The following is a 22,328-nucleotide window of genomic DNA, read 5'->3' on the forward strand; positions in this document are numbered from 1 at the left end:
AGATATCTACATAAAAACTATAAAACTTTCTGAGAGAAATTTTAAAAGAGCTAAATAAATACATAGATACATCACATTCAAGAGAAAACTCAATGTTATTAAGATATCATTCTCCACAAACTGATTTATAGAGTCAATGCAATCTCAATCAAGATTCTAGGAGGAATTTTCTTTTAGAAATAGACAAATTAATTTTAAAAGTCACATGAAAATGCGAAGAACTTAAAATAACAAAAGCAAGTTTAAGAAAGAACAAAGTTAAAAAAGAGAGAGATAAAGTAAAAAAGAAAAAACAAAGTTAGAGAAATTGCCCTGTGTGATTTCAACACATACTGTAAATTTACAGTAATCAATAAAATGTGGCATTAGGGTAAGTGTAGACATATAAATCAATGGAACAGAAGAGAAAGTCTGGAAATAGACTCACAAATACATGGTCAATTGACCTGTATCAAAGGTATCAAGGTAATTCAATGGGGAAAGGAAAGTCGCTTCAACAAATGCTGCTGGAAAAATTGATCATATGAAAAAAATGAATATTAACTCTTACCTCACATTACACAAAAATTAACTGTACATCAATCACAATCCTAACTGTAAAACCTAAAACTACAAAACTTCTAAAAAAAACTGAGGTAGGAAAAGGTTTCTTGAACAGAACACAAGAAGCATGAACCATAAAGAAAAGAAAAACTGATAAATTCAATGTCACCAAAAAAGAAAGACACTGTTCATCTGCAGATACCATTTTAAAAAAGGCAAGCCACAGAGGGAAGTTGGGGGCAAACAGGCTGGCTGGGGAGCAGTTAGACATCAATCAGGCTGGCATGGGAGTGGTTAGGGGGTGATCAGGCTGGCAGGCAGAAGCGGTTAGGGGAAATCAGGAAGGCAGGCAGGTGAGCAGTTGGGAGCCAGCAGTCCTGGATTGTGAGAGGGATCCCAGATTGGAGAGGGTGCAAGCTGGGCTGAGGGACACCTCCCCGCCCCCTCCTGCACCCATGCACGAATTTCGTGCACCAGGCCTTTAGTATGAAATAAAAAGACTAACCACACCAAGAGCTGGTGTGGAGCAACTGGAACTCATATGCACTACTGGTGGGAATGTTATGTTCCAAGCATTTTGGGAAACAGTTGAGCAGTATCTTAAAAAGTTAAACATACACCTACTATATGACCCAGCAATTCTGCTACTAAGTATTTACCCAAGGGAAATGAAAAGATAAGTTCACACACAGACATATACTAGTATATGAATGTTCATGACAGCTTTATTTGCAATAACTCTAAACTAGAAACAGCTCAAACACCCACCAACAGGTAAATGGATCAACAAATTATGGAAAAGGAACATATTATTGATATACCTAACAAGAAAAATTTCAAAATCATTATGCTGAGCCAAAGCAACCAGACATTTTTTAAAAAGGACATACTACCATTATTCAATTTACACAGAAATCTAAAAAAATACAAACTAATCTGCAAAAATAGAAATGTTTGCTTGGGGGTGGGGAGGTAGAGAAGGAAAGATTATAAGAAAATTTGGGGGACTGAGTGTTTGTTATCCTTACTGCGGTGACAGTTTCAATAAGTGGTGTGTTTGTGTGTGGACTCATCAAGCTGTACACTTCAAATAGTGCAGGTCACTGTACAGCAATTATGCCTCAACCAAGTTATAAAATATTTTTAATGTTTACATATCTTAGTGTACTGGAATATTCTTTAAAAGACAGGGTGAACCGTCTTCTGAATGACTAAAGTGACCATATAATTTATCACTCAAGCCAGGAAATTTCTGCAAGTCAAAGTGGGTGCTAAGAATCATTAACGGGTGTTAACTCATCTACAACAGGGTGTGTGAACAGGCAGTGCCCTGGACAAACCAGCACTATGACTCTGGGAACAACAAATACCCACTCTATTCCTTGGTGTGATTAGATACTTCTTGATAAAGCAAACCATAAAGTTCATTTCTCAGAAGGCAGAACCAGAGCTGGCAACAGCCTCCAGGATCAGCTATGCCTGGGCCCTTATTTTCCAGACAAGGAAGTGGTCCTGCTTTTCAGTGTCAGGGACAGGACAGATGCCAGGGCTCCTGCCTCAAGGTCAGTGTCCCTACAGCCATTCCACAGATGAGGTGGGGACCACCCCCACTCCCATTTTCTAAGTGTCTAATTACTCTGACCCACTGTCTTTAGAACTTCGCAGCCAGTGAGGGCTATAGAGAAGATGGCACCCTGACACTAACCAGCTTTTCTAATACACATCCAGGGATGGAGGTGAGCCTGTGAGTAGCCATGGAGTTGCCCTGAGTAGGGCGCCTTATATGAACACCTTCACACTGGGCTGAGGTCTTGAGGTTTAACTAAACATCCTAGTATATACAGAACTAGTACGGCTCCTACAGTCCTCCACCATCTGGAGGGGAGGAGACAGGGAGGGGGGAAAATCACATGTTTTATTTTTTATTTTACATTTCAAACCAGATGCTTCAGCTTTGGAGGGGAGGAATTACTGAGTTAATAAATAATACTACAGCCTCCCCACCACAGAGCAGGGAATTATCTTAATTTAATAAATTGTTTCAAGGAAATAAAAAGATCTTACCACTTAACATGTTCTGAAATACCAGCTCATTCTGGTACAGAATGATATCATTTTCCCAACTTTCAAGGAAAAAAACAGCCAAACAGGACTTGGCCCAGTCAAATCCCTGGCATATTTATCAAAGAATACTGGGTAGAGAAAGACTAAAATTATTAATTTCCTAGAAACCCAAAGAAAAAACTTCAATCAAATCCATGTACTTTCTCCTTTGTTTTGTTTTTTTTTTTCTCAAAAAACTTTTTGCTTTACAAAAGTACAATAGTCAAATTACATACAGTCTGTCAACTATCTATTTTTTGAGGTTTGGGTTTCCTCTGTCATTAGTAAATAAAGACAATTAGAAGTATTACTAATTAGCACACATACATACATATACACACACATATATAATACATACACACACCAACAGTATTGTGAAAATAGCTTGGATTTCACAAATTTCCCTACTCGCTAACAACACACAACCCAGACAACTCTTCTCCCACCCCAATCCACTTAATAGACTCCACAATTGGTTCCACTGCTCACCAGCCAGGCTGTGTCCTCTCTCTCTGCCTGCTTGGAACAACTGTAAGAACTGAATCCCAAGTGCTCACGTGGAGTCCCTGGCTCTTCAGACCATTTGTGCCACAGAGCAGGTGCTGCTTCAGCAAAACCCCACACTTAGCAAACACAAAGCCACCAATTGGGCTCAAGGCCTGCTTCTTCCTGCTTCTTGAAACTGAGAACACAGGGGATTATAAAGCATAGAATTTGCTAGATTAACTTCCTTCTGCAGTTGCCCTTTCAGTCCTGCTCCACTGTCCAAGGTATGTTTTAACAATCACAGCATTTAATTCACTAAGCACCTACTATGTGCCAGGTGCTTGCCCACCACCATGGGCAAGGTAGCATTGCCCGCATTGTGTTAATGGGAGGATGAAGCCACAGGTGTTAAGGACCGAGATCCCACAGCTGACAGCTGGCACAACCAGGACGTGAGGTCAGGCTCTCCTGGAGCCCTCCGCGTGACCAGGAACTGGGTGGGCTCACTCATGGCAGGGAGCCTAGGCGGCAGGTGCTGCTCCCCTAACGTAGAGCTTCCCATCTGGCAGGGCTTCTGGCCTAAGAGGACTTATGAGACAGTCCAACCTACAAGTACAACTCTCCCATCCCAGATGCTGGCCGGCAGTCACAAAAATTGGGAAGAGTTTGTCCATGCAAGGAAATTTGCCAATTATATATACAGCTTTTCCTCTCTCCAAGCCAAAATGACCAGCGCAGGGGTTTTGCACAGGAAGTACCTGAGCTCCAAACAAGCTGAGAGGGAAAATTGATGTAAAATCTGGGTAAAGGTCATGGATCCTCACCAAAGGAGCAGCCCTGACCACCCCACAGACTGACATCTGCTGGAAACAGCGTGAGAAACAGGTCTGCAGTTTCACCCTATGCAGGCTTAATAAGGAACTTCTATTCATTCAACAAACGTGAGTGCCAAGTAGGCAACATTTTAAAAACTAGAAATATTACTTAAACCATCACATAGCTTCCTTTTTATTAAGAGTAATAAAAACAGGGAAAATACAATAAAAAGGAAAACCAAATGCAATTAAAATGTAAGATAATTAAACAAAGACGTCTTATATTTTTAATCACACTTGGTTTTCTTTATATTTCATTTTTCCTGTTTTCAGTAGTGCAGCCTGAAAACTCTTAAGGATAACAATTCTTTCCAGATATCTACTCTGCAACTGCAGATGCTATTTTTTTAGAAGTCTAGAAAACTGATTTCATCTGAAATGCTTTGGGATCCCTTTAAATCAGAATAACTGCTAAGTATTAGCAAGTTGAACCCTATCACATTCCTACTAATAATGATGAGTAGTGGTGGAGATAAAAGCCGGAAATATTTAGAAGGCACTTTTTTCAAACCTAATAAAACGACCTGTGAGATGGATCAGTATTATCCCCAGTTTACAGATGAGGAAATGGAGCCTTAAAAGATAAAGCATTGGGAGAAACCAAGATGGTAGCATAGGTAAACATCTGAAATTGCTGCCTCGCACAACTACTTCAAAACTACAACTAAAAGACAAAATGGACATTATCCAGAACCACAGGAAGGCTGGTTGAGTGGAAATTCTACAACTAGAAGGAAAGAGAAAAGCACACTGAGACTCAGAGGAGGTGCAGAAGTAAAGTGCAGAGGTACGGAGGCACGCATGCACGGAAAGGGCTGGCAACTGAGTACGCGGTTGTCTTTCTCAATTGGGAGGGAGACACAAGCTCCCGACTGCTCTGAACTCCAGTTCTGGGCGAGACTCTGGGGACCCAGACTCATACGGGGAGAAACTGGACTGTCTGGCAGTGGGCATAACTCGAGGGCGGCTTTCTCTCAGAGTTGCTTGCAGCGATTACCGCAGGACACTGAGACCCAGAGGCCTCTTAGGGCAGGGCTGAGGATCAGCCATAGCTGTTTGCTCCGCCCTGTGGATTCCCTGAGACCCTTCCCCACCCAAGCTGTGCACAGAGGCTTTTGCATATGAATGGCCTGGCCCTTTGCAATCTAAAATTACCTAACAAACTGCAGCTGGGTCAGAGAGACCCAGAACTTCCAAAAGAAGGCCCAAGGCCCCACAGCAGCTTGCACTGCTTCACAGCTTGGCCTCATCTGGGCACCTCCAAACCCCAAACAAAGAAGAGGAATCTGCAGATCTCTCCATAGCTTCTGCTGGGTGACCACAGGCAGAGGCTAAATTAGCACCTGGGACCATCCAGATTACAACTCCTCAGATCCATAAGGGACACACTCAGGGGGCAGACTCAGTGAGCACCAAAGCCCCACTGAAGCAAGTCTTGTCCCATAAGGGTGTCTCCAGCACAGAAGTTCTCCCACTGTAGACAAAGCTGATCCTCACAGCCAATTGGCCTGGAGGTCAATTCCTCCCTGTGATACCAACAACAATCAAGGCTTAACTACAACAAGACTGTGCACACAGCCCACAAAGGGGTGCACCAAGAGTGTTCACCTCAGGTAACTGGGGAGGCTGAGTCACTGGGCTCTATAGGACACCTAGCACACAAAGCCACTCTATCAACACAGGGAAGCAGCCAAAATGCGGAGACAAAGAAACAGGTCACAAATGACAGATATGGAGGAAAGCAAACTACTGAATATAGAATTCAAAACCATGGTTATTAGGGTTTTCAAGAATCTTCTAGAAACCGCCAATAAATTTAGTGAGACCCTCGAGGATATGAAAAGAACCAACTAAAAATTAAGCATACACTAATTGAAAAAAGGAATAATATACAGAGATCCAACAGCAGACTAGAGGACTGCAAGAATCAAGTCAAAGATTTGAAATACGAAGAAGCAAAAAACACCCAACCAGAAAAGCAAAAAGAATCCAAAAATATGAAGATAGTGTAAGGAGCCTCTGGACAACTTCAAGCGTACAAACATCAGAATTATGGGGGTGCCAGAAGAAGAGAGAGAGAGCAAGATATTGAAAACCTATTTGAAGAAATAATGACAGAAAACTTCCCCCACCTGGTGAAAGAAATATACTTACAAGTCCAGGAAGCGCAGAGAACCCCAAACAAAAGGAATCCAAAGAGGACCACACCAAGACACATCATCGTTAAAATGCCAAGAGCAAAAGACAAAGAGAGAATATTAAAAGCAGCAAGAGAAAAACAGTTAGTTACCTATAAGGAGTACCCATACGACTATCAGCTGATTTCTCAACAGAAACTATGCAGGCTAGAAGGGAGTGGCAAGAAATATTCAAAGTGATGAATAGCAAGAACCTACAACCAAGATTACTCTACCCAGCAAAGCTATCATTCAGAATTGAAGGTCAGATAAAGAGCTTCACAGATAAGAAAAAGCTAAAGGAATTCATCACCACCAAACCAGTATTACATGAAATGCTGAAAGGTATTCTTTAAAAAGAGGAAAAGAAAAAGGTAAAGGTAATAATTATGAACAACAAATACATATCTATCAACGGGTGAATCTAAAAAGTGAATAAGAAATCTGATGAACAGAATAAACTGGTGAATATAATAGAATCAGGGGCATAGAAAGGGAGTGGACTGACAAATCTCGGGGGGAAAGGGGTATGGGGGGTGCGGGAAGAGACTGGACAAAAATCGTATGCCTATGGATGAGGACAGTGGGGTAGGGGGGTAAGGGCAGAGGGTGGGGTGGGGTGGGAATAGGGTGGAGGGGAGCTATGGGGGGAAAAAGAGGAACAACTGTAATAATCTGAACAATAAAGTTTTAAAAAAAAAAAAAGATGAAGCATCTTACCCTAAGTCACACAGCTAACAAAGACTACCTTTATAATATCTCATGAAACTTCTGGGTACCATAAAATATTTCAACAATATCACTTGGGGAAAAGGAAGTTATAACACAGGCATGAAAGAGCAGTCCTTTCTTTGCATGGCATGGTTATTCTGACATGGTCATTGCAGGGCAATCACCAGGATGATGCTAGGAGTGAAGCCTGCTAGATCTCCATCCCAATAGCATATGTAGTCATGCAAGATTTCAACCTGGTATTTTGCAGAAGCCAGCCTTCTAAACATGTATATCCTACATGAAAATATAACTCTCATTCAATTTACACTAAAACTTATGTTACTAGAGGCCCGGTGCACAAAATTTGTGCATGGGGGGGGGTCCCTCAGCCCGGCCTACACCCTCTCCAATCAGGGTCCCCTCGGGGGATGTCCGACTGCCGGTTAAGGCCTGATCCTGCAGGGATCAGGGCCTAAAATGGCAGTCGGACATCCCTCTCGCAATCCAGGACTGTGGCTCCTAACCGCTCACTTGCCAGCCTGGCTATCCCCCAACTACTCCCCTGCCAGCCTGACTGTCCCACAACTGCCCCCCTGCTGGCGTGGTCACCCCCCAACTGCCCCCCTGCTGGCCTGGTCACCCCCAACTGCTCCCTTGCTGGTCTGATCACCCTCTAACTGCCCCCCTGCTGGTCACCCCCTAACTGTCTGGATGGAAGTCGGATGTCCAGAAGATATCTGGTCACCCGGTCTAATTAAAATATTACCCTTTTATTAGTATAGATACTTGTGTGTGTGCATACATAAAAGAACATATTTTTGTGCCACGACCCCTTTTGGCAGTCTGATAAAGCCTATACAATCCTTCTCAGAATGTCTCTAAATGTAGAAAATTGAATACTTAGGACTACAATGGAAACCAATTTTAATAGAATATAGTTATATCCAGAGACCCTTTAGAATGTGGGAAAACCCATGAACTTAAGCTACAAACCCCTGCCAGGCTATACAGTCTTCTCTTCTCCCTAGCCCCCATCTCCCAAAAGGGGACCTGGGGGTGACTGACACTCTGCAGCATCTTGAACCAGGAGAATCAAATTCTGGGAGGACCCAGATGCCTTGGAGGACTGTCATACTGAACAGAAACTACCTTCTTTTTGCATGGAAGAATGAACTTCGCGTGTTTACACCATTCTTATCTTGGTATTTTTTCCTACAAGCAAATGCAGTGGGTTGAATGATGGCCTCCCAAAAGATATGTCCATGCTGTAATTCCCAGAACCTGTGCCTATGAGCACATGTAATTAAGGATCTTGGGATAAAATCATCCCCCCCCCCCATCCTGGAAGGGGGCTCAGCACCAAAAGTGAAGCTATAAGCCACAACCAAACCCAAATAAAATAGAGAAGTTTTATCTTCTCAACTTCAAGGGCAGGTGACAGAGGTGAAAAGATGGAGCACAGGCCGCCCTCTCAGGGAAAACTGCCCCCTCCCTGGGAAGGGGGCTCAGCACCAGAGCTGGGGAGCCCTAAATCAATGACTAGTATCAATGATAAGAGAAGACACCGGGGAAAGAGGAGACAGCCATGTGAAGATGGAGGAGAGACTAGAGTGATGTGGCCACAAGTCGAGGAACACCTGAAGCCACCAGATGCTGGAGGAGGTGAGAAACAGGATCTCCCCTAAGGCGTCAGGAGGGAGTGCAGCCTTGCTGACACCTGGATTTCAGACTTCTAGCCTCCAAGGTGTGAGGGAATACATTATGTTGCATAAGCCAATGGCAACTTGTTATGGCAGCCCTAGGAAATGAACAGGGCAGCAGAACCTATTTCTAATGAACACACTTTTATGATTTTCTAAACATTAACTGCTAAGAATTAAACATAAATTCCTTTTTGTGTATGCAGTGTTAAATATAATGTTATGCAGAAGCAACCTTCTGACATGTATATCTTAGATTTAATTCTCATTCAGTTTATACTGAAAACCCTTTTTATTTTCACTCCTCTTTATTTGGCCAATCCATTTTCCTAAAATTTAAAAATAAACCTGGGGCATGTATCTCCTTCCATTTTGTTCTTCTATGACGCCAAGTATTCAGTCCTCACTTTCTGCCCTCTGCCCAGGCTCCTTCTGCCCCCTCCAACTGTCCCCTCACCCCAGCACATTCCAACTCCTCTACCACGGTTCTCCAGGCCATGCTGTCTGGACAACAGCTGTTCCGTCCAGCTTTCTGCTCACATTTCTTCCTCTACCAGATTGGTCACTTACTTCCAGGGTCCCTTGATCTGTCCACTTTCTCATCATCAAACCCAGCCCAGTCTCCTCTATTCCTTTATCACAGGTGACATACTCACCAGAGATTCTGGGGGGTTAGAATACACTAAAGATCCAATCATGATCCATCTAAAACAAGGTAAGCAGAAGCAGGAATACAGAAGTACTCATGCCCAAAAGTGAAGCTATAAGCCACAACCAAACCCAAATAAAATAGAGAAGTTTTATCTTCTCAACTTCAAGGGCAGGTGACAGAGGTGAAAAGATGGAGCACAGGCCGCCCTCTCAGGGAAAACTGCCCCCTCCCTGGGAAGGGGGCTCAGCACCAGAGCTGGGGAGACCACATGCATTTTCCCAAATGTCCTTCCTGGGACCTAAGATGCTCACTCCAGGAAGAGTTTCAACAGGAAAAATGAAAACCATACTTAGTCCCTAAATACTTGAGAAGTAAGTAAAGTTTGATCATTTATGACACATCTATCTACACAATGAATTATCTGCAACTATAAAAACGATCATTACAGACTCCTGAGGTAGAAACATTTATAATGAAATAAAATGAAAATATAAATTATACTGGTACATACATGACGTGTGCATTACATATGTATCACTTAGTGTTTGCCTACAAAATAACAAGTCTGAAGGGAACTTGAAAAAAAGAAGCAACTGCTGAGTTACTGTGGGATCTTTTTTTCCCCTATTTAAATCTCCTCTAACATCATTACTTATTATTTGAACACTTCAGGAAATAAGTGGCCCCTGTGGTCTTGGGTACCTGGGACACACTGCTAGTCTGTCGGATCTCTGAACTTGAGGCACCTGCTGGCTCTTCCCATGCTGCTCTGCAAGAGACAGTCCCCTCTCAAGTCCAGCTCACATGTCCCCTTCTGGGAAGCTTCCACTCCTCCTCTCCTCCCCCCTCTATTTTGAAACTTCTATTATACTTGTCACAGGGACTATAATTATTTCTTTTCATGTCCAACAGGCTGTGAAGTCCCGGCACACAGGGAAAAGTATTTATCCACCTCTGTCCGCCCTCAGGCACCCAGGGTTTGCCACAACACAGTATTGTTAAAAGAAGAAACAACAAGTCTTTCTACACCATGCATTTTTTTCCAGTTGGTTTCTGTTTGATTTCAGCAATTAGGTTGCCAGGGTAAAGCCATACTTGTTGTTGCATTATTCCTATATTCTCCAGGGGTAAAGAAATTTTCAAACTGTCAAACTTGCTGGAAACACACACACACAGTAGGGAGCCGGCTCCTCCCACAGCTGCTACCAGAATCCAGAAACACACACTCAGGGAAGCTCCCGGGTCCGGCTCACTCCAGCACTCAAGGTGTGGGTAAGTGGGTAAGGCTAATCTATGGGGCTGGCCGACATGATCTGCCACAATAATGAACATTTGTCCCACAGGGCTTTGCAAAGAAGAAACGACTCAACATCCTCTCTGAACAGAAATGAGCAAGGAAGTGACTTTGAGCTCCCACTGACTGGCACAGCTGGGTGTATCTTGCACAGGGGACAGCAAGTGTGAAAGGCAAGATGTAAGTAGGTGTGTGTGACCAAGTGCACAGATCACTAGGAGCCTGTGCTCATGCAGTGTCACATAAGTGTCCCAAACATGGCTACACTTCAAAAGCATGGGAAGTGGTCCTGGCCAGTTAGTTGAGCACCATCCCATGTACCAAAGGGTGTCAGGCACATGCCTGAGTTGTGGGTTCAATCCCCAGTCAGGGTGCATAAAGGAGGCAGCCAAATGATGTTTCTCTCTCACATCAATGCTTCTCTCTCTCTCTCTCTCTCTCTCTCTCTCTCTCTCTCTCTTTCTCTCTCTCTCTCTCTCTCTCCCCCCTCTCCCTTCCTCTCTCCAAAATCAATAAAAATATATTTTTTAAAAATCATGGAAAACTTAAAACAAATCATCCATGTGTAAAACAGCACCAGAATCTCTGGTGATGGTGCCAGGAACCATTTTTAAGTACCATAGAGTGCTTAGGCACAGCCAAGTTTGGGAACCACTGCCGCAAAGGAGCAGAGGCCATGGTGTGAACAGGGAGATCTTACCAAAGAGAAAATTTTTGCCCTACCTTTGAAGAATAGACAGATCTACAGAGAGAACTAGGGAGAGGGCTCCAGATGGAGGGGCCCCATGAAGACCAGGTGACTTGTACACAGGGCAGTCATTCCCAACAAAGAGCAGGCTTGGCTAGAGCAGATCTGTGTTGGGCAGGAGGATAGGAGGATGGGAGCACAGATCCCTGGACTGCATTAGGTAAGAAATGAGGAGGAACTGGATGAGTTAGTGCTTTTAAAAATGAGCAGAATTATTGTTTTTAATGGTTTTACATTTCAGATATATTCCAATAAAAGTTGTCTTTTCTCTTCAAGGTCCAACTCAACTGCAGCTGCTGCAATGACCCAAAGGGTAAAAGTGAAACAGACAGCTGCACTAGGCCCAGTGAAATCTGGAGTAATCCACAGTGACTTGTTTAATTAGAAGTTATTATTCAACAAACGAAAAAGTATGTCATATTTCATTTAAGTAATATAAGTAAACCAAACTAAAGTAACATTTTCTAATTAAGTACCAAATGACATAATAAATTATTTGGTAATTGCTTTCAATTCACTCATTGAATAGAAAGTGCCTATAATCATGCTGCTCAGTCAACTCTGACTGTGGTGGACCCAGAGCCCCACTGTGGGAGGGTGTCCAATCCCCAACCAATGTGTGCCTCAGCCAAACCCAGGGCCAATGTGTCACCCAACGCCAGCACCACAACCGGAGGGGTCTGAGGCGGAAGGCTCCGGCAACGAGTGGGTGGTGGTATGACAGCAATCAGCCAGGGCCACACTGAATGAAGTGAAGAGCTCCGGGAGTGAAACGTCCATCAAGAGCCACCATCCTCACCCAGCCAGTGTGGCTCAGCAGTTGAGTATTGACCCAGGAACCAAGGTCACTGGTTCAATTCCTGGTCAGGGCACATCACAAGTTGTAGGCTCAATCCCCAGTAGAGGGTGTGCAGGAGGCAGCTGATAGATGTTTCTATCGCTTTATCACTCTCCCTTCCTCTCTCTCTAAAAATCAATAAAGGACAAAAAAAAAGCGCCACTGTCCTCTGCCAAGCAATGTGGGCCATCCTCTGCCCACATTGTGGGCATGAATGTCTCACAATCCCCATATGCTCCAGGCTCCTTGCCCTTCCAGGGACACAGGCCAGGTTGCAGCCTACACCTGCCTGCCCTCAGCCTTTGACCTGCTTCCTGCAATCCATCAGGAGCACCTGTCTGCCTCAGATGACAAGCTCCTTGTCCTACTAAGTTTAGAAAACCTTCACTAAATTGAATTCCACTAATTCTGCCTCCTCAAAAAGAACAGAGCCTTGGGCACCAGCCACCACGAAGTCAGTCTCTGAGGTGAAGAGGTCTAGTTTCTGAAACTGGAAGGGGCTAGCAATAGGTTCCTGGTAAAGGGAGAGTACGGAGCCGCCTGAGTCTCGCCCTGTGCAATGTGACCAGATGCTTTCTAGGAAGCCATCTATCATGGATTGCTCAATTCCCCAGTGTTCTTCAATACAGTTATTGAATTCCCAAGTCATGCAAAACAAAGAATGGCACTGGTAACAAGGACAACAGTTTAACTGCTTGCACTGCCCTGCTCTGCACCCAGTCCCTTGTGTCCCACCTCAGGGCTCCAGCTAGACTTCCACATCCCTTGCCTGGTCACAGCAAAGGACCCTGTCTGACCTCCTCGCACGCGTTCTGGCAAACTCTTCTCTGCAGATCTAGTCTCCAGCAGCAGCCACAATCAGAACAAATACCACTCCTAGCTTTAAAAATTTTAATGGCTTCCCAATACATTTAGAACAAAAAAGTCTTAATCCCCCCCAAAGCCAAGAAAGTACTTCACCCCTGACTTTGCCTACCTCACACACCTGCTCCCTCTGACAGGAACCACTTGCACCTAAGACACTTGGCATCACTGGCCACAATCCTTCTCAGCCCGGAAGGCCTTCCCTGACCCCGCCCCCCACTGTAGCCAAGCTCTTCTTCATGGCCTGCTGTTCCTGCATCGGCACTACCTGCTGCCCCTGTGGCACTGTATGCTGTATCAAGGAAAGCCTGGGCTGTTGAAAGCATTCTGATGAGTGACATCAGTGACAAGAACAGGGCCCAAATCATCCTGAAACTAGTGCTGACGAAATCACTCTTCAACAAGCACTTATGAGCACCTACTTTGTGCTGGCACTTGGGGGAAGCTGTGAACAAAACAGACAAAAATCCTTACTCTCATGCAGCATCTATGACAGCATTATAACAAAACAAAATAAGCCAAATGGACTCTGTTGACTCTCAGGGAGAGATGCCAGGGGTGGGGGCAGTGTGAGAACAGAGGTATGGTGTACCCCACCACTTCTGTTTTTGCTGCATTTTGAATCTTTAAGTAACAGTAAAGTAGGTGATGACATTTCATCAAGTCTTTATTAAAATAGGACTTAGATTAAAAGTGATGAAAGCACTGCTCTTGATTGTTGCTCAGTGGTTAGAGCACCAGCCCAAGCACTGAAGGCTCTCAGGCTCGATTCCCAGTCAAGGGCACATGGGTGTAGGAGACAACCAATAGATGTGTCCCTCTTGTATCGATATTTCTCTCTTTCTCTTTCCCTCTCTCTCTCTCTCTCTCTCTCCCCTCCTCCCTCATCCCTCCCTCCCTTCTACTCTCTAAAAATAAAATAAAGTAAAAACTCAATGGAAAAAATGTCCTCGGGTGAGGATTAAGAAAATAAAGGTGTGAAAAAAAAATAAAATGTGAGACATAAAACAATAATGTTAAATTTATAACCAAGTATAAGAGTATCTAAAGTATAGATTAAATATAATCTAGTGGAAGACATAATCAAATTAAATATACAATAATTTTAAAGTCACAAAACTATATGCTGCTTACAAGAATCACACATAAAATAAAAACAAAGATGTTGAAAGTAAAAGGATGGAAAATTATATACCATTACTTATAATGCAATTACTAGCCAAAATAAAGCTATTGTAGCTATAATAACATAAAAGTAAACTTTAAGGCAAAAAACATTAAGATTAATAACAATGGTTATTTCATAATAAAAGGGTCAATCTAGTAAGAAATAAAATAATTCTAAATCTGTATGGACTCAATAATAACCCTCCCAATATATAACGCAAAAATTAACAGAAAAAAAACAGATAAGTCTACAATTACAATAGGATATTTTAATATATCTCACTCGATAACTAATAGGACAAGCAAAAAATAAATCAGTAGGTTATAAAAGATTAGAGAAAAATGTCTAAACTTGTGTCCTAATCAGCGAAATAAAGAACTATCTGCCAGGCCATTGTGGCTCAATGGTTGAGCACTGACCCATGCACCAGGAGGTCACTGGTTCAATTCCTGGTCAGGGCACATATCCAGGTTGTGGGCTGGATCCCCCCAATAGGGGACGTGCAAGAGGCAGGCAATCAATGTAGATGTTTCTCATCTTTATTTCTATCTCTCTCTCCTTCTCTCTTCTTCTTCTCTCTCTCTCTCAAAACATTTTATTTTTTAAATGCTATTTTTTTTTTAAAGATAAAGAACTACTAATCCAAGTTCTGCTCAAATGCACATGGAACATTTATAAAAACCAACAGGTATTAAAGTCTCGATAATTTCAAAAGATTAGAATCACAGACTCTGTTCTCTAATCACAGTAGAATTAAGCTACAAATCAGTAACAATACAACTAGAAAAATTCCCATGCCATTAAATCAGGAAATACATCAGAAACAGACACAAAAGAATATACATTATGAGTCCATTTACATCAAATACCTAAAACAATCAAAACTCATCTACAGTATCAGAAGTCAGGACAGCTCACTTTGAACCCTACAAATACACTACTATCTAAAAGCACATGAAAAAAAATCATTTCATAAAGAGAGCAATACAGATGGCCAATGGACCGCAAGAAATGTTTGAACTCAACTCACTTTAATCATTGAAGAAGCAAATTACCATTTTTAAACTATCAAAGTGGCAAAGATATTCTACAATGTGAACACATGGTATTTGTAAAAGGATAGAAAAAAAAGCACTTATTGGTATTTGAAGTCTTATTGATATTTCTAAGGGAATTTGGCAATAATATACCAAGTCTTTTAGTCTTCACAGAAAAGCATTAACATGTTTAATCATCAAAAGCATAGACTTTCATGTTATTGCAGAGGCTAGGACATGAAGCTGGTAAATCCCTTTTCTTTCTCTTCATGTTGCTGTGTTTTTGGCCTTGTAAGGGGCTGGCCCCACTGTCTGCTCTACTACCCACCTGCTGAAAGCACCCAGTGCCACTGCTCTGCCTATCAGAAATCTAAAGGCAATCTCTATGTTTTTAGCTTCATCTTGACTCACTGTCCTTAAAGAACAAGAAGAGAGGCAGACCCTTGTCCAATTACATGAAGCTCATTCATGCCATTTCTTCCATCAAGACTGTCTCAAAACCTCTCCTCTCCCACAAGTACCTCCGCCCATTTCCCTTAGACATTTCTGTCTCAAAGTCCTTACTTCTTCATGGTACACTTCCCTGGCCATCTTGAGGAGGAATAAAAATAGACTCTTTTCTAATGTGGAGCGAATTTACTCATGCTTCCACAGCTATAAAAGGTTCCTATCTGTTGGTTGATTCATAGTAACAGTAGTTCTCACTGACTGGTAGTTTGTACCAGGCATCAAATTTTAGTAGAAGTTTGTAGAGCTTGGAAATCACAACTGGAATAGCTGGAAAACCAAATGAGATATTCTAGGAAGTTCAGTAGCTTCTGGGCGAATTCACTGATACATTCTGTCAGGAACCAAGAGTCGGTCAAAGGATTAACTCTGACCTTCAGTAAGTTACTGAAACTAGGCCCACTTCCTCTTGCCTGAGGACAAAGCATTTCTTCTGTAGCCGCCCTTCAACTGCCACACCCTTTATCTATAGTTATGACTTTAGCCGATTATCTAGGTCAGCCCCCACCCCTCCTAGGCATCCACCCTTCTAGAAATCACATATAAGGAACGCTGTAAAAATAAAATTTTGAGGCTTGATCAGAATCCCTTTTGTCTTGCCTCCATTCTTTGCGTCCCTTGTCTGTTTCTCATTCTCTTAGGTGCGCCACCTCGGTACCCCCGCTAGAAGACCCCGCAGGTCGGGGAAAACATTCTGCACTCATTCCCTGAACACATGTGCTGCCTTCCAAAAGGACACAGCCGATGGAAGAGACACCTGCACACAGACTCCTGCATTCGCTGCATGGTGACAGGTTCAGAGGTCTGACAGTAAATATCGCAGCGAGTGAGAAATGGGCCAGATCATTAAGAGTGAATTTTAAGCAAAGAAATTATGTGTATCACCTACAGCCCCAGTGCCCAGAACTTACTGACTCTATGGAAGCGTGACTAGGGGACTGGGCACCAAACACTCCCCATTGCACCATCACAGATTATTCAAGGGATAAGCTTCCTTATATTGGAATGTTTCTGGGGAACTCAGTATGAATCTTTCTCTTGTCCTTCCACCACATCCTCAGATGAAAAGGCAGTTTTAGAGCAGTAACAAAGCAGGAAATAAATGTGGAAGAATAGGTGCCTCTTCCCTGAGGGCTGGGAATCACCCATGACTATCGGCCAGAAATGGAGTTCCAAAGGCTCCAACATAGAACAAGCTCTACATCTGAAAGTTGAGCATTTGGTCCTCTGCACAAATTTTCCCACAGAGATGAAATATAAGTCAGGCTTCATTTTCAGATCAGACTGACAGCTCCATAGTAACGAATGTTGTCCCAAAATGCATGCTATTTTCCATCACATTTTTTTGAGATAGAATTTCTATACAATTCGCCCTTTAAAAGTATTCAATTTAGTGGTTTCCAGCACATTCACAAAGTTGTGCAACCATTTCCCATATCTAATTTTAGAAGAGTTTGTCACCCTCAAAAAAGAAAAAAATCCTGCACACTTTAGCAGGCACTCCTTCCTCTTCAGCCCCTCAAAGCCACTAATCTACTTCCTGTCTCTACAGATTTGCCTATTGTGGACATTTCATATAAATGGAATCATAAAATATGTGGCCATTTGTGTCTGGCTTCTTTCACTTAGTTATTTTATTTTCAAGGTTCATCCAAGTTATAACAAGCATCAGTAACTCATTTATTTTTCAAAAGCCTTTTGAAAATTTATGTTTTCTACCTTAAGTGTAATTCCATTTCCAATAATTTATACTATGGAAATAATCAGAAATGCACAAAAGGATCTGTGTGCAAATGTACATCACAATATTGAAATGTTTAATATAGAAACTGGATACATAAACTTATACATTTATATGATGGAATACTAAAAAATATCAATAAATAAGATTTTGAAGGATATTATAAGAGAAAAAGCTCATTGTTAAGTGAAGAAAGTTAAAAATTGCATTTTACAAAACGTATTTGGTGGGACATAAACCAAAATATATTACTGGGTATATTTGAGTAATAGCAAGATGGATGGTTGCAAATTTCCTATTTATAGTTATACTAGCGTTCCCGTTGCAGGAAGAATCCTGCAATAGGGTTTCCTGCTGCACTCTACCCTGCCCCGCCTTCTCCGCCAGCCCACCTGCTTTTCTCCCTTCTCCCCCGGCCCCACCTGGGCTCCTTCCTTCTCCCCCAACCCCGCCTCCACTCCTCCCTTCTCCGCCAGCCCGCCTGCTCTTCTTCCTTCTCCCCTGCCCCGCCTCCGCTCCTCCCTTCTCCTCCCCACCGCTTGCTTGCTTCTCTGCAGCTTTGCTCCCTTCTGCAGCTCTTCGCTTCTTTCTATGCTGTCTTGATATGCAAATTAACCACCATCTTGGTTGGGGTAATTTGCATACGCGTCCTGATTGGTTGGTGGACGTGGTTTGGCTGGTGGGCGTGGCTTGGGCATAGCGAAGGTGCGGTCAATTTGCATATTTGTTTATTATTAGGTAGGATGCTTCGAAGTTTTCTTTAATAACTTCAATGATCAACAAAAAATACTTTGTCTTTAATAACATTTTTCTACTGAGAAAAAACAAGTTTGGGCATGTGAACAAAAAGGCACTCAGTTAAATTCAGTCCCTCATATTTTCATTTTATAGATAGATAGATAGATAGATAGATAGATAGATAGATAGATAGATAGATAGATATTACATTACTAGAGGCCCGGTGCATGAAATTCATGCACGGGGGGGTGTGTCCCTCAGCCCAGCCTGCACCCTCTCCAATCTGGAACCCCTTGAGGGATGTCCGACTGCCTGTTTAGGCCCAATCCTACCTGGATCGGGCCTAAACGGGCAGTCGGACATCCCTCTCACAATCCAGGACTGCTGGCTCCCAACTGCTCGCCTGCCTGCCTTCCTGATTGCCCCTAACCGCCTCTGCCTGCCAGCCTGATCAGCCCCTAACCACTCCCCTGCCAGCCTGATTGATGCCTAACTGCTCCCCTGCCAGCCTGTTTGCCCCTAACTGCCCTCCCCTGCAGGCCTGGTCACCCCTAACTGCCCTCCCTTGCAGGCCTGGTCACCCTAACTGCCCTCCCTGCAGGCCTGGGTCCCCCCCAACTGCCTTTCCCTACAGGCCCGGTCGCCCGCAACTTCCCTCCTCTGTCGGCCTGATCACCCCTAACTGCCCTCCCATGCTGGCCTGATTGCCCACAACTGCCCTCCCTTGCAGACCTGGTCCCTCCCAACTGCCCTCCCCTGCTGGCCATCTTGTGGAAGCCATCTTGTGTCCACATGGGGGCAATCATCTTTGACCACATGGGGGCAGCCATCTTGTGTGTTGGAGTGATGGTCAATTTGCATATTATTCTTTTATTAGATAGGACTAGAGGCCCGGTGCACGGAATTCGTACACAGAGGGGGGTTGTCCCTCAGCCCAGCCTGTACCCTCTCCAATATGGGACCCCTCGAAGGATGTCCGACTGCCCGTTTAGGCCCGATCCCGGTGGGCAGTCGGATCCCTAAACGGGCAGTCGGACATCCCTCTCACAATCCAGGACTGCTGGCTCCCAACTGCTTGCCTGCCTGCCTTCCTGATTGCCCCTAACCGCTTCTGCCTGCCAGCCTGATCACCCCAACCACTCTGCTGCCAGCCTGTTTGCCCCCAACTTCCCTCCTCTGCCGGCCTGGTCACCTCTAACTGCCCTCTCCTGCAGGGTTGATCACAGCATTTTTATTGTTAGGAATTGTACAAATACTAAAACCAAATTGGTCACCTAAATTAATGCTCAAAACACTCCAATGAGAACACCTATTCTTATTACATTAAAAACTCTAAAGCCACACATCAAAGAATAACCCATTTACATGGTTTTAGATGTCTCTCCCAGCCACTAACTAAACCATAAAATTCATGGAGAAAAGGCTAAAAATATTCCAAGTAAAGTAAAGCATAAGATAAGAGAAACCAGGAAAGGCTAATTTGATAAGCCATGAAGCAAAACCAAGAACAGTTAGTTACATCATCACAAAGTAGAAATTTAAATGGAGAGAGGAAAATCCCATTTGTATCAGCAACATCAACAATCAATCAAATCAATAATTAAATAAGATAAAAACAAAACCTGGAAGTATCTGAAACTAACACTAACCCAAAATATCGGATCCTAAACATGACGAAAATTACCCACCTTGATTTGACTGTTATCAAAAAATTGAAAAGAAAATAGGAAGCATACTTTATGTCTAAATGAGATAGCTTAATAATACTAAGAAAACTATTTTTAAATACTCCATTCCTAATATTGGAGTCATAACTTAGGTTCTAAAGTCAACTCCTGAAGCCAAAATTGGAAAGTCATACAAGAAATGCTATATGGCCATTAAAAAATATGATGAACATTCAGATCAATTAACAGAGAAATAATCACCATATATTGTAAAGAGAAAAAAATGTAAATACAAAAGGATCGCTATGATCTCATGGCGGATGTGGGTGAAGACGCAGATATCCTATATAATAAAGAGCTAATATGCTAATTAGACCAGATGGCTGAACGACCTTCCAGAACAACCAGTGAGCAGGGGGTGGGGCCGCGGGGCAGCCAGGGCTGCAAAGGTCTATTCTTGCACAAATTTCATGCAACGGGCCTCTAGTTTAGAAATAAAGATAAACACTCCAGAGTGCACAGTTGCTACCTTTGCCTGAGGAGGGAGGTCATATGATTTTATGAACTTAGAACTTTTGCAGAAAGCACAAAACTTTTATAAATGGGAAGGAGGGGGGCAGTTTAAAACTAAAAAAATAAAAATAAACCAAAATATCAACGTTCTGTTTTGAGGTGGCCTAATTATGGCTATTTTTTCATTGCTTCAACATACTTGCCTGTATTTTCCAAATTTTCTACAACAATCATGAAAAACCAACTTCTATGTAAAACTGTTAGAGAAATGTAAACTACAACATGTTAAAATTTTTCATTTGGACCAAGCTCTTATTCTTTTGTGCTTACAAGTGCCAAATTCTCAGTTATTCACCAACCACAGTATTATTTTAAGCCTTAAATTCAATATTTACCAGGAATCGTTCCCATCAGAGTGAAAAGGATGAAAAAATTTGAACTGCTCACACATTTGTTCAAATTAAAAAGGAAAACCAGATATGGTGAAGAATCAGGAAAGATGTATGTCCAGAGTCTTACCGTAAAACTGTTGTTGACATTTTTGGTGCTGGATTCAGCCACGCTGGCATCTGTCAGGTCTACTTCATCAAATATGATCGACTGGAGAGACACAGGGACCACAGTCAGCATGAAGCTAAGGCACCTCTGAGGTGGGCACATTCCTAAGCCCTGGCCCAATGCTGCCCACCACTCTCCTCAATCCCAGTCAAGCATCCATAGATGCCAAGGACCCTGAAATTGGAGGCTTGTTACCCAACTAAGCACTGACAACATCCCCCCATCTAACCATAGGCATGGCTCCATGATTTTTTTTTTTAACAGGGAGTTCATTAGTGATTGCATTAGTAGGAAAAATAATGATAATAATGTAATTCTCTATTAATTTTCTGTAATATCAGCATTTCATTTTAAATGGGAAATATGTCCTCAGACAGGATCTACCTGAGACAGCAGGGTTCTGGACTGAGGATCCTCTGTCCTTCTGTTTCTAGCTTCTCCAGTAAGCACATTTGGAAGAAAGGTCCCACTAAACTAAATTATTCTAGTGGAAGAGAGATTGGCCCAAAGAGAAGACATTGGGCTGTGAAAGAAAATGAGGAAGCAAAGTGGAAAGTTATCTAGTCCTGGAGAGAGACAGGCTCCAGAAGAAGGGATGGAATCTAGGCCTGGTAACAGGCCCCATTTTCCTCTCCCCTACCCCAAACCTACCATCACAGTCCCCACCTCCTGTTAACCTTACTGGCCTCTCTACGAGGACTCCATAGGAAACCCCTGGAGGAAATAATAACTCAGAAAAGAGGCTTGGCCTTTTAAATAACCTCTCCCCAACCCCTAACGCCCATAGAACTAAAATAACTATAAGGGTTTTTTTTAAATGAGGGACATGGTCAGAACACTTTATAAACAAAGTGCTCTGTTCAGTTTCAAATTTTAATGTACTAACTCTCTAAGGATACATGTCAAAATGCAAATGATTCAGATTTTTCTTAACACCAAAATATCAGTATTGACAGCAACACGATACAAAAATACTAGTGTTCAGAATACCAAAAACTAGTTTTATAAACACACAAATATCTGAAAAGTGTAAGACCACATTTGTTTAAACATGGCAGTGACTTAGTGACTCTCAGTGTCTCCTCCTCTTTCTCAGCATCTGCCTGGTGATTCCAGCTTTCAGTCTTACGTGCAAGATGGCACCCAGCAGGAAGTATCCTGGCTAGAGAGCCCAGGGATAAGGAACTGCTGTTCACACACCAAGAAGCCCGGTACATTTCAAAAATACTTTGTGTTAGTTTCATAGGTGTATACTTATCTCCAAACTCCTCAAAATGTATACATTAAAAAATATCTATGGCTTTTTGTATGCCAATTATATCAATAAAGTATTTTTTAAAAATACACTCTAATCCATAGAGATATATAAGTCTGTGACTCCTAATCTTTCTGCAGGAAAGATATT

General features: G+C 42.7%; 1 protein-coding gene across 1 annotated transcript in view; it reads right to left on the reverse strand.

Moving 5' to 3' along the window:
* DGKD (diacylglycerol kinase delta) overlaps positions 1 to 22,328 on the reverse strand; it is a 107,874-nt gene that overhangs the window by 54,042 nt on the left and 31,504 nt on the right. Inside the window, exon 3 of the mRNA XM_054722896.1 lies at positions 20,885 to 20,965. Coding sequence (XP_054578871.1) covers positions 20,885 to 20,965 — 81 coding nt within the window. The remainder of the gene's footprint in view (positions 1 to 20,884; positions 20,966 to 22,328) is intronic.

Source organism: Eptesicus fuscus, chromosome 11 (genome assembly GCF_027574615.1).
Source record: "Eptesicus fuscus isolate TK198812 chromosome 11, DD_ASM_mEF_20220401, whole genome shotgun sequence".
NCBI classification, from domain to species: domain Eukaryota; kingdom Metazoa; phylum Chordata; class Mammalia; order Chiroptera; family Vespertilionidae; genus Eptesicus; species Eptesicus fuscus.